Source organism: Chinchilla lanigera, unplaced genomic scaffold, assembly GCF_000276665.1.
Source record: "Chinchilla lanigera isolate Chin_1 unplaced genomic scaffold, ChiLan1.0 scaffold00024, whole genome shotgun sequence".
Taxonomy (NCBI): domain Eukaryota; kingdom Metazoa; phylum Chordata; class Mammalia; order Rodentia; family Chinchillidae; genus Chinchilla; species Chinchilla lanigera.
Window position 1 is genome coordinate 16,661,415 of NW_004955425.1, and position 12,104 is coordinate 16,673,518.

Consider the following 12,104-nt stretch of genomic DNA (forward strand, 5'->3'; position numbering starts at 1 on the left):
CCGGTACCGGAGAAAAAAAAAAAAAAAAAAGAAAGGTGTGGGTAGGGTGCCTCGTAGTGCTCTTACCTCTTCAGGGCATCTTGTTGGAGAACTTACTTCTCCAGGATCGAGCATAACATTTTTCTTTCTTTTTCACAGTCTGCTATGATCATCAACTAGGTGACACAGAAGTATCAGGGAGCATTGAGGCACTCCTCTCTGCCCTGTGAGCACCTTTTCCTCTAATCCGCACCCTCCTTCTGAAAGTTTTTGTTTTTTTGTTTTTTTGTTTTTTTGGTTTTTTTTTTGGTACTGGGAATAGAACTTAGGACCTTGTGCTTGCCAAGCAGGCAGTTGTGCCACTGAGCTGTATCCCCAACCCTGAAAGTGAATTTTCATTTGTGTTGAAAATGTTTACCACTGAGAGTGCGGTTGTAGCAGTGATGGCAATCCTTTTAGAGCTTTCAGTGATACCAACAGCCCACACAGGCACGCATGCCATGGGTCCACCACCACTGCATTACAGAATAAGATGATCAAAGAGGATTTTAAGAAAAATTGGGCACTGCTTTCTCATTCATTGTTTTCATGAACAAGTTTCCTGATTTTACCAGTTGTTTCTGAAGTGGACAAAGTACTATTTGTTGCCATTTTCCCACACCATAAATTTGTACTGAAAAAACAGTGTTAGTGGCTATTTCCGCAGTAATTTGAAAGGGTGGATTGTGATTCGTTAAAGTCACCTGTTAAGTAACTGACTTTTATTGGAATAACGTTTTAATAGCAAGTGTGTCTATTGTATTTTGTTATATGTACTCAGCTCTCCAAATTCTCTATGCTTGGATTCAGTCAACTATAGACTGAAAATATTTGGGGGAAAAATTACAAACATTTTTTTAAGTCTGTGGGAAGATGTGCATAGGTTATATGTAGATATGCCATCTTATGTAATGGGCTTGAGAATCTGCAGATTTTGGCATCTGCAGGGATCATGGAAAATTACCCTGCAGATAAAGTAGGATGACTGTCTATCCATACTATTACCAGTGTGATTGTTTTCCTGCCAATGTTTAGGGTGAGTACTGCATTTTCTTATTGATGTTTTCAGTTGAGTTAGAATGTTTTCTCAATCTTCACATGTTTGATTATACTTATAATATTGTAACTTGCTTTTTTTTCTGTTTTGTCTTTGACTTCTTTCTGCTACCTGGGCAAAACCGTAAATAGTAGGTTTTATGGCCTTGAGGTATAGTTTTCATTAAAAAAAAAAAAACTTTGCCGAATAATCACTTCATATAAAATCCCAACCAAATCCATTAATGAAAAAAAAAATTAAGCAATAGATTTTCAAGGATAATTCTTCATGGTTGGTCTCATGAATAACACATGCTCATTGAATTACATTTAATTATTGCCTGGATTCAACTGTAAAGTCCATATTTCTTATAGGAAGAATGAGAAATCCATAAGTTCAAGAGAGCTGATTGCCAAAGAATTTGTTAAGTTTTACTTATATAAAATTCTAATCAATGCCCCAAGGCATGATTGATTACCTTATTGATTAGCTAGTTTCTTGTTTGGTAGTTCTGTTTTGTTTAACTAAAACTGTGGCATCTTTCTTTTCTTGTTTTTCCTTTTAAATTTTGACAATATTAAATATCCTCACCAAAAAATATATATATATCCTCACAAGGTTTTTCCAAACATTGCCCACATATTTATAAGTAGTCCCATTAATAAGATTTCAAAAGTAATCTTTGTACCGAGGACAGCTAGCCATTCCAGGATACCAGCACACAGCTACTCTCTGTATGTACTATCCCTTTCTATTTTTTAATTTATTTATTTATTTATTTATTTTGGTACTGGGAATCGAACTCAGGACCTTGCACTTGCTAGGCAGGCGCTTTGTACTATCCCTTTTCTTGTCATTTAGTTTTTTTTTTTTTTTTTTTTTTTTTTTGTACTATCCCTTTCATCTACACTGAGCTCTATTAACAGTAAATTGTGTCAGTGTGGGGAGTGCTACTCATAGTGATGGTTGTGAAGTAATGAAAATGTGACATAATGAAAAATACCAACCTTCACTGAAATACTTCTATTTTTCTAATAGTTTGCTGACCTATCTACTGTATAGGAAGAACCAAATTTAAATTAAGCTTCCATTTTCCCTGGAAAGAGGTGGTAGATAATATTTATACTGAAATCCCTGTGCTATGTGGAGGAAAGGGAGAGGTCCAGGGATTCTGGGGATCTGGGTGGTCTGGTAGCAGCCACTTGTTGAAAAAACGCATTGTTCAGGTTAGAGGGTGGACAGGGCTTCCTTCTGCCGTTTCCTGGCTGAGTGGCTTAGAGTGACTTATTTAATTTGGCCCTGAGAACAGCAAGAGGAGTTCCCCACGTTAATACTTGCTTTTAAAATCTACCCTAGGGAGCCCCGGGATTTCTTGGAGTCTCCCCAAGAGTCCTCGGGTAGTTGAGTGGATGGCAGCCCACCCAGAACAGTTGCTCCTGTAATGTTTTTGGGGTTTTTTTTTTCTTCAGTAGAGAATTATTTAGTTTTAAAAAGCTTACTTGGCTCCAGGATCCCTTCTAGCTCTATAAAAATATAGCTTCTCTCTGCAGTCATTTTCCTTCATGTCTTTTCTGGGAAGAGGCCTACAGCTAATCAGGGTGAAAGATAACCTTGTGAATACAGTCGAGATACTAACTTAGTGTTTTGATTTGGAAGGGCTAACTGAGTGAACTCACATGGAGGAACATCACTTCCCCCTTCGAAAAGGGTAAGGATAGAGTAGAAAGGAAATAAAAACACAACACACGCAAAAGCACACATAGGGTTTCAGCCCTGGAAGAAAATTCCCCACCCTTGGACAAAAGCTTGAAACTGGTAGCATGAGAGATATAGTCATGAAAAGTAAAATACTTAAGAGAACATTTACTGTTTTTGTTTTTTTTTTAATTTGCGGTGAAAATCTTATAAATCAACTTCCTCACATTTCAGATATAATATACCCTATTATTTTCTTTTGGCAATTTTTGAAACTTTCATGATTCTCCATAAAGTAGCATTGTTCATATTTTATAATAAAATTGCTTAAAAAGTTATTTGTAGCTCTTGTTAATTGATTTGCCCATATGAATGGAAAACTGTAAAAACTACACAAGTTATAGTCTTATGTTGTCTGTGAAATATCCAAACAAACATCTAAATGAAAACTAAATGGTTAGGGCTTGGAGATGTAGCTCAGTGACAGATTGCCCAACATGAATGGAGTTCTGGGTTTGATCCCCAATACCCTACCCCCCAAAAAAGCTAAATAGACCAATATTCTCACTGCTTATAAGGACCTAAAATGGGGAGGGGGGGCAGTGACTGTAATAAGAACAAGAAGTGATGGTTATCCTTGTACCCCACAGTCAGCAATTCCTTAGTTTTCTCTCTGCATTCTATACTTGATTAGCCAATTGCAAATCAAGCAAACCCCTGTTAAATGACACTGTATAAGTTATTTTACCTCTCTTTGCCATGACTCTCTTATATGAAATGGAAATAATTATATTTTCTCCTTCATAATGATGTAAAGTTACTAAGATGTGGTTAGACTTAGCAGTCCCTAGCCCATGATTAGCATGGTGTTATGTATGTGCTATTATTATGTTATTGAGCAAAAGAGCAGAGATGGATGAAATTTAAACCTGCTTGAGAAATAGGAACGTCTATCTACTGAGATAGGGGAAAGATGTAAACTGGGGAAAATAAATGCAAGAACAATTCATCTGGCAACAGCCTATGAAAAGCACTGGAGCCAAGAGATTCCAGAGTCAGGGGCCAGTGAGGATGACCCAGTCCGGGGGTCCAGTAAGTGTGTCCCGAGCTGCCAGCATGGAATGGGAGTGGAAGGGGGAAGGTGGTCAGTTCACAGGCTTATCTGACGGAAAGAGCAAGAGGACGCGAATCTCGGACTCTCAAACTAGTGACTGGCGTTACAACTGTATCATTAATAGAATTAGCAATCCCAGGATTGGTCTTTGGTTTTTTAATTTCTTTGTATGAAGAAATAAGATTTTTACAGACTAATGAAGATTAGATGTACCATATTTTACTATATTATTATGTAATAATATATAGCTGATAATCTTTATCAGTAAATTTGTAGATGCCATAGTTTAAAGAGCTTTCCTCCAATTAAGAAAAACATTTCATACTTTCCTAATTCTTTGATTTAGATTCCTAAGTATATAATACTGTGTCAGGCCCGGGAGACCTGCTACTCTTCTATTCATTTATCTCAAGACTGCAGTTATGGGGGCTGGGGATTTAGCTCAGCGGCACAGCGCCTGCCTGGCAAGCGCAACGTCGTGAGTTCGATTCCTGGTCCGGATGGGGCCGGGGGCCGGGGGAAAGGAAAAGGACTGCAGTTATAATGACATGAGGCATTCAAACCTGAAAACTTGAAAACTGAACCATCATCTGTGAGATTATTCAGGTTGCAGGTAATTTCAGTTCATTGTTCCCTGAGTGTTTGTCCCACTTCCAGGTGCGCTGGATGATGTACTGGATTGTTTTCGCTCTGTACACCGTGATTGAAACAATAGCGGATCACACGGTTGCTTGGTAAGTTCTGTTACTAGGCCCTCCCCCTCGTTTCCGTTTCCTTGTGTCCTGAGTTCTTTTTTTTTTTTTTTTTCCCGGTACCGGGAACACGAACTCACGACCTTGCGCTTGCCAGGCAGGCGCTTTGCCGCTGAGCTAAATCCCCAGCCCCCTGTGTCCTGAGTTCTTATCCTGCTTTTGTTAATAACAAAGTGAATTTCACCAAGTTGTAATTATCCAGCCTCCCATGGTCTTCATCTGCTTCCCCGACACACGTTACTTTTTGTAGCCCCCACGCCTGCATGAAGGCGGTTCGCTGCTCCCGGTGCCACTCTGCCAACCTCCCACACTCTCTATGCGGGACCTGGGAGTAGAGAAGCTGGGCTGGCATCATCCCTTTCCTGTACCGATGACTTCAGATCCCTTTCCTGATCACTCCCTAAGTGACTTCTCTTCTGAAACCCACGTGTGATTTGAGCATTTCCTCCCCATGCTTAAAATTCTCATCTGCAGACACTCAGATTGGAAAGCCTCCATGTCGTCATCCACTCAGTACCAGCTCCTCAGCTACCCCGTTCCACACGGCATGAGGCGGAGTTGCAGCATGTTTATTTCCTTGGGGATTTAACATTTTTCCAGTACTTAATGGAACAATTCAAACGTCTCTGTGCTGTATTTCATTTCCACCTCTGCCATCACTTGAGGGAGGCCTTCCTTCTCAGTATGTAACTTGCGACCTTGCCAGGATTCAATACTCTAAACACATAAACTTCAGCCTAAATTAACCAAGTTGTCGTTCGTCATTTCTTCACCTGGGCTACCAAATGCAGCCCAACAAAAGTCACTCAGCAGCACCTGTGGGCATCACTTAAACGTCTCCGTTCTTGTGTTTGCTCTTAGTCACTTGCAGCTTCTGTTCTCCTTTGTGTCCGCATCACACCTTCACTGTTCTCTCTTTGAGCGCTTTCCCACTTCGCATTCTCAGGTTCCTGGGGCACACTGGGCCCCATTGGATTGGCTAGGAGCAAAAACAGAAGTCACTGGACCTAAACCTTCACAACCTGCCCTTATTTCTGAATTTCTCGGTATCTGCACCTGTCTTTCTTTTTGTTTTATTTTGATGGGACAAGGGGGGCTAAGCACACACTCCATACCTCTCGTAGGCCCTATCTTACATGACATGTATTTTCCTCAGTCCCAATCCATTCATTTACCTGTTACGTTTTTGGAGTAGAGGTTTGAGAGAGAATTCTTTTTTTGTTTCTAAGTGGTAGAACACAGATTCCAAACCATGCTTGTGTCTTTAAGTTTCAAATTTTGTTTTAAATCTTCTCATTTTTTCTGATTTAAAATGTAGCCTGTATACAGTTTTTGAAAGGGAAGAAAAACACAAGCATGAATATTGAAAGTTGACCAACTCCTCTGTGGCAGAGATGCTTTGTTGACTACACATGGTCAGACCTCACTGCCTCCTCCCTCCCTGTCCTCCTTTGCAGAAGAACCCAGCCTTGATGAGGTCACTGTGTAACTGGGTGCCTCCTGGGCCACAAGGTGCACGGCCTTTCCTGAGATGTTAGTTGACATCTAGTGCGGTAGCAGACAGCCCTTTAAAACACAGTGGGTTAGAACAACAAGGTACTTGAGCAAGAAGAGCTGACTGCAGCTTTGCTGGGCTCAGCTTAGTTTTCAGTGCCTTCTCAGCTCAGCAGCAAGGCGGAAGCAGCAGCTCTTCGCATGGCAGAGGCAGAAACCTAACGCAAGAGTTGAGAGCACTGGGCTAGTAGAATCAAGGGGCATTTAACGCTTCTGTTTGCATGTGACCTGTGTCACCATCTCGTTCTGTTGATTAGAGCAAGCCACGCAGCTGAATGTAGTCATTGGTTGGGGAAGTGTGTTCTGCCTACAGGGAAGGTACTGCGGGGTCACATGAAAAGGCCATGAGTAGGGGCCAGGGATATAGCTCCGTGGCCCAGCACCAGCCTGAGGCCCTGAGTTTGATTCCCGGTACCAAAAATATAAAAGACCCTGAGTGTTTAACCCTAATTCCTAGTCTACGCCCACGCCAATTGCCTTTCAATCCCAAGTAAAATTTGAAGTGCTGGCTAAATGAGATTGGAAAGGAAGTTTTCTGGAAGTTGTGAGCAAGATCAGGAATGTGCATTTGGGGTAAACAGCGTGCACCTGGAGCATGTAAAGTTGCGCCCTGGTGTTCGGAGGTGTGTCGTGTATTCCTGCAAGAGTTCACCCACAGTTCTCCTATCTAAGCCTCCCAAGTGGCAGGGTTACAGGCCTCTGCCACTGTACCCCAGGTTACATGCTGTTATCACCCTCTTACCTGTTGTAGTTTGGCAGCTTGCCTGGACTTGTGCCAAAGGAAGAATCTGGTACCAGAAGGTGTGAATCCCTGTGGGTATCAGTTCACTTTTGGGTTAACTCATCCAAGGGTAAGATAATTTGTCAGCTGCATCATGATTGTTTCCCTGATCACCAACTTTTATGTATAAAAACTGAACACAGTGACTAAACTTTTTTAAAAAATGTCTACATTGTTTGTAGTTTTATTTTTCACCAACAGTTTTCTTTTCCCCTTCGTTTTTTCCTGTTAGGTTTCCCTTGTACTATGAGCTGAAGATTGCTTTTGTCTTATGGCTGCTCTGTCCCCATACCAAAGGAGCAAGTTTAATATATAAAAAATTCCTTCATCCACTTCTTTCTTCAAAAGAAAGGGTAAGATATATAAATTATTTCCACAAATCATTTTTTAGAAGTGTTTGTGGATATATGCTTTATTTTGTGAAACTACTATAAGGTAAGAAAGTCCTACTTTTTGGCTTTTTAACATTGTTTATAACAAAATTAACATCTCTGGTTGCTTTTATGTTTGTTTCCACAGGAAATTGATGATTATATTGTACAGGCCAAGGAACGAGGCTATGAGACTATGGTAAACTTTGGGCGACAAGGTTTAAACTTAGCAGCTACTGCTGCTGTCACTGCAGCAGTGAAGGTAATTTTCATTTATCTTTTTTTATCTACTATCACATTAAATCTACAGATAAAATAGTTTTTTTTGTTTCAAACCGTTATAAAATTATGCTAGGCATTTGCATGATATTTATTCTAATACTAGGCTGATAGTTTTAGAGATTTTAACATTGTTTTTCATAAATATTCAATATTTTAAAACTCTTAGTTGATGACAAAACGTTAGTTAATAAATAAAACATATCTGAAAATGTCATTTTGTCATGACTTTCCCACCTTTTAACCTTGAGGTAGTCTGAATAAATCACCTCAAGTAAAGATGACTATTCTTCTTTCTCTGTCTTTGGTGTTTTCTCTCTCCATGGTGATATCTTGTAGGATTTCTGGCTTACTTCTGCACTTCTCCTCCAATCAGTTTGAGGTAACTGATCATTCAAAATAAGGCATGAGAATAATCTGTTCTTAAAACTTAAAATTTTACTTAGTCAATCACTAATGTTATTTGCTGTGTTTGCAAGCCAGTGCCTTCTGTGAAAATTGCATTATAGCTTTTGGATTTCTTTGCATGTAGTAACTGGTGTGGTTTATTTTAAATACCATAGCATAATTGATTTTAGTGTGTGATATAGGGAAAGAAAACAGGCTTCATATCCGGAAAATGCTGAGTGTGACTTTCTAAGTAACCACAGGCAATTTACTTAATTTCTGTGTTATTTGCTTCACATATAAATCAGGGTACTATACCTATTGCTAAGAGCACATATAAAAGTACAGTGCTTGCTTCCATATCATGAGAGTCCTGTAAACATCAATATCATGTATCTATTTCACTTCAAGTAAAAATTTTAACTTACTGCTACTAAGTTAAATGAAGAATAAAGTGTTCAGCTTTTAATTTTTTTTTTTTTTTTTTTTTTTTTTTTCCGGTACTGGGAATTGAACTCATGACCTTGCGCTTGCCAGGCAGGTGCTGTGCAGCTGAACTAAATCCCCAGCCCATGTTCAGCTTTTAGATCAGGCTGTTTGAGTCATTGTGAGCTAAAATAACAACACAGTGGAAAGAAGTATTCCAGTTCAGAGGTGACTGTACATGACCAAAAGGGTGAGGAGTGGAGAGTGAGGGTGCTCTGACTTAGCAGAGATCTTAGGCACGCCTGTCAAAACTAATACAATCAACAGTCAGAGAATTGGATTACTACTGTATGTACCTAGTAGTGCTGTGGTGAGAATTAAACGGACATTTATTCACTAGATATGTACATATATCTCTCTATATATGATAGCTGGTTTTTTTAATTGTGTTGTTTTTATGGAGCTGGGGATTGACTCCAGGGCCACTTGCATACAAGTATTATATCAGTGAGCTACACCCCTATATAGTTTGCCGGTTATTTTCTTTTTTTGTTGTTGTTGTTGTTGTTGTTTGTTTTTTGTTTTTGGTACCAGAGATTGAACTCAGGTCCTTGCGCTTGCCAGGCAGGCACTTGTGCCACTGAGCTACATCCCCAGCCCTGTTCTTTGACTTTTAAAGCTTCTTTTATTAAAGATAAGTCCATAAATAAATACTAAAATAGCAAAATTTTCAGCTTAATAAAAATGCACTCTTGATTTCTATATCTGTCAAAAAAGGTCATCCAGGAGATCCAATATTCAATAGCTAAGAATTCTCAAAAGAGAAAAAAAATACAAACATCAAGGAAAAAGTAATACTACATTAATATTCCAGTAACATTCTGGAAGTGAAGAGCACAGGTCTCCACATTGGAAAAGGCTGCACAGGTCCCAGCACAATTAATGAAAAGAAAGACCAACTCTAAGTGAAGTCTTTGGATACGCCAAAACACCAAAGATAAAGAGAGGATTTTAAAAATTCCGAAGATAAATAGCATATCACATTCAAATGATCTAGAATCAGAGTGGCATTGCATTTCTAAATGGGGACAGTAGGAGCTGGGAGACAGAGTGATACCACCCAGGATTTTCACCTCAGGTTCCACAGTGGTGAAGTCTGAGTCATGTGTGTACGTTAGAGTAACATTTTTAATTTAAAAACGTTAGAGTAACGTTTTTAATTTGACACATGTGAAATCTCAAATTTTACCTACTGGAAATACTTCAAGGTAGGTATGTCCTTCCAGAGCTAGGGAACTTAAAAAAAAGCATCCAGTGGGCTCCTGGAAGCAGGCTATCCAACACTGTGGCAGATGGCAGAATGCCAAGAAAGGGTGCTACTCACCAAGTGCAAAGTATAGACCCCAGCACAGGCTGCAACAGGTGGAAGGTGTCAGGAAGGATGTCTCTGGGAGGAGTGTATGTTATGGGAGGCCTAAGAGATTTATACTATGCAGGAAAGATAGTTAAACCAGCCAAGCGCACGGCGTGACCAATGGGCAGCCTCACTGCAGAGAGACAGCTGGTACCGATGCAGCTGCACGTCAGCCTCCAACACCATGAAAAATGTATTTGAACCAGTGTAAAGAGGGAGGGCAAGATGACTGAGCCGATGGGGTAATAAAGGCATAATCATTAGCTTTGGGAAAAGCAGACATTACATAAGAAAGGCAATGTCATAGGAAGCCTGGCTCAGGCCAGCAGTGAACAGCATCTACACAGCGTCAGTGAGAACGCAGAGGATTTGACCTCCGCAGTGTTGGGAGGGTGGGAGAGGCGGGGAGGGGGGCAGAGGGACTGGAGTCCTCGCCCGGCACAGTGGGGAGCGCAGAGTTCCAAGCGGCCGTGTCTGCGGGTGTCTGAAGAGAAAAGGAATAAAAGCTTGTTTTCCATTAGTTACACAGTTGAGCATTGTTTTGCTTTACCAACCAACCACATGTATTTATTTTCACCCAAATTAAGATGCTTTCTGAATATTTCATACTTAAAAGCATTATTCAACATGGTTCTGTGGAGAAAAACTGCAAATTAAATTTCAACTTGAAAAACTGTTTAAAAAACAGACATATTAAAAAAAAAAAAAAAAAAACCAGGGGGCTGGGGATTTAGCTCAGCAGCACAGTGCCTGCCTGGCAAGCACAAGGTCGTGAGTTCAATTCCCAGTACCAGGGGGAAAAAAAAAAAAAACAGACATAGTTTAGGTCCTCGTTTTACTAACGATGGAAGAAAAGGGCTGGGGACGAAGCTCAGCGGCGCGGCGCCTGCCTGGCAAGCACAAGGTCCAGAGTTTGATTCCCAGTACCAAAATACCAGATGGAAGAAAATTCTTTTATCCTCCCTACTTTAGTGCTTAAACATGGTTTGCAATCCAGCTATTGTGTGAGACACCTTTCTACATACTGTGATTGTTTAGAGAGGTACTTATTTTATTTTAACTTAAGTGTACTACTTCCATACCCAATGAGAAGTCAGCAGTCCTCACTATATTATTTTATCCTTTTTCTCTCATTATGTTGTATACTTGGCTTCAATCAATATTTAACATGGCTACACACCATTTATTTAACATCTATGGAATGCCTATTATAGAGTAGATGCTAGGAATGCAGCAGGGAAAAAGACAGAGTCCCTGCCTTCACAGGCTACTATTGACTGTAGCTAATGTCTGTATTCACTCACTGAAAATGTCATCCCAGCTCATGTTGCTGGGGGACGGTCCCCACCCTCTATTAGTGAATTAAATATTACCTAAAGGAAAGACTTTTAGTTAAAAAATACTAGGAAAGTAATCCTGTATTTCTCTAGTTTACTTTTTAGGGGCTTACTGATTTTTTTTTTTTTTTTTTTTTTTTTTTGAGACAGGGTCTCACTGTGCAGTTCAGGCCGGCCTTGAGCTCACTTTGTAGCCCAGGCTGGTCTCGAACGCACAATGATTCTCCTGCCTCAGCCTCCCAAGTGTTGGGATTACAGGCGTGTGTCACCACGCCAGCTGATTTTAATCATATGTGTAGCACCTTAAAGTCTTCTCTCCACCACAAGGGCACAAAGCAGAGAGCAGAAAAATCATCTAAATTGCTACTGCAAAGCACATATCCCACAGCTGAGACCAACTTTGGAATTGCCCTTGCTTGTGAATGATGTCCAGACCCTTTGTCACAGTCTCTGATATGAGGTAGCCTTCCCCATCATGATGTTAGAGACTCCACTCTGGAGTCTGTGTCATTCATTAGAAATAGCTATTAAATATACCAAGGCAGTATACCATTAGCACCAGTTCGCCCCAAGTTCTACTGTGTTTATTTTAAAGTTGCTGAAATTAGTTTCATCTCAGAGACATCAGAAAACAATTGTATCGTAGAAGAATCACTGAACCAGACAGTTCATACCCATGAGTAAACTCAAACTGAAATAGGAAATAGGTCAAGTTTAAGAAGAAACTGCGAGAAAGCTACTAGTAAGACTTGAGAATTATTTTAAAATTTTATAATACACAGTTTGTAAAAAATATCTTTCAGCACTGGGCATGGTAATACATGCCTGTGATCCCAGCACTTGGGAAGCTGAGGCAGGAAGATAAGTTTGAAGCCAGCCTGGGTTACATACTGACTTAAAGACCAGCCTGGACTACACAGTGAAACCCTGTCCAAAAAAA

General features: G+C 40.1%; 1 protein-coding gene across 3 annotated transcripts in view; it reads left to right on the plus strand.

Annotated features, from left to right (window-relative positions):
* Positions 1-12,104, plus strand: part of Reep3 (receptor accessory protein 3) — a 55,650-nt gene that overhangs the window by 27,515 nt on the left and 16,031 nt on the right. For all 3 annotated transcript variants that reach the window (XM_013514852.1, XM_013514853.1, XM_013514854.1), the window contains exons 3-5: positions 4,521-4,597; positions 7,183-7,303; positions 7,470-7,583. In XM_013514852.1, coding sequence (XP_013370306.1) covers positions 4,521-4,597; positions 7,183-7,303; positions 7,470-7,583 — 312 coding nt within the window. The remainder of the gene's footprint in view (positions 1-4,520; positions 4,598-7,182; positions 7,304-7,469; positions 7,584-12,104) is intronic.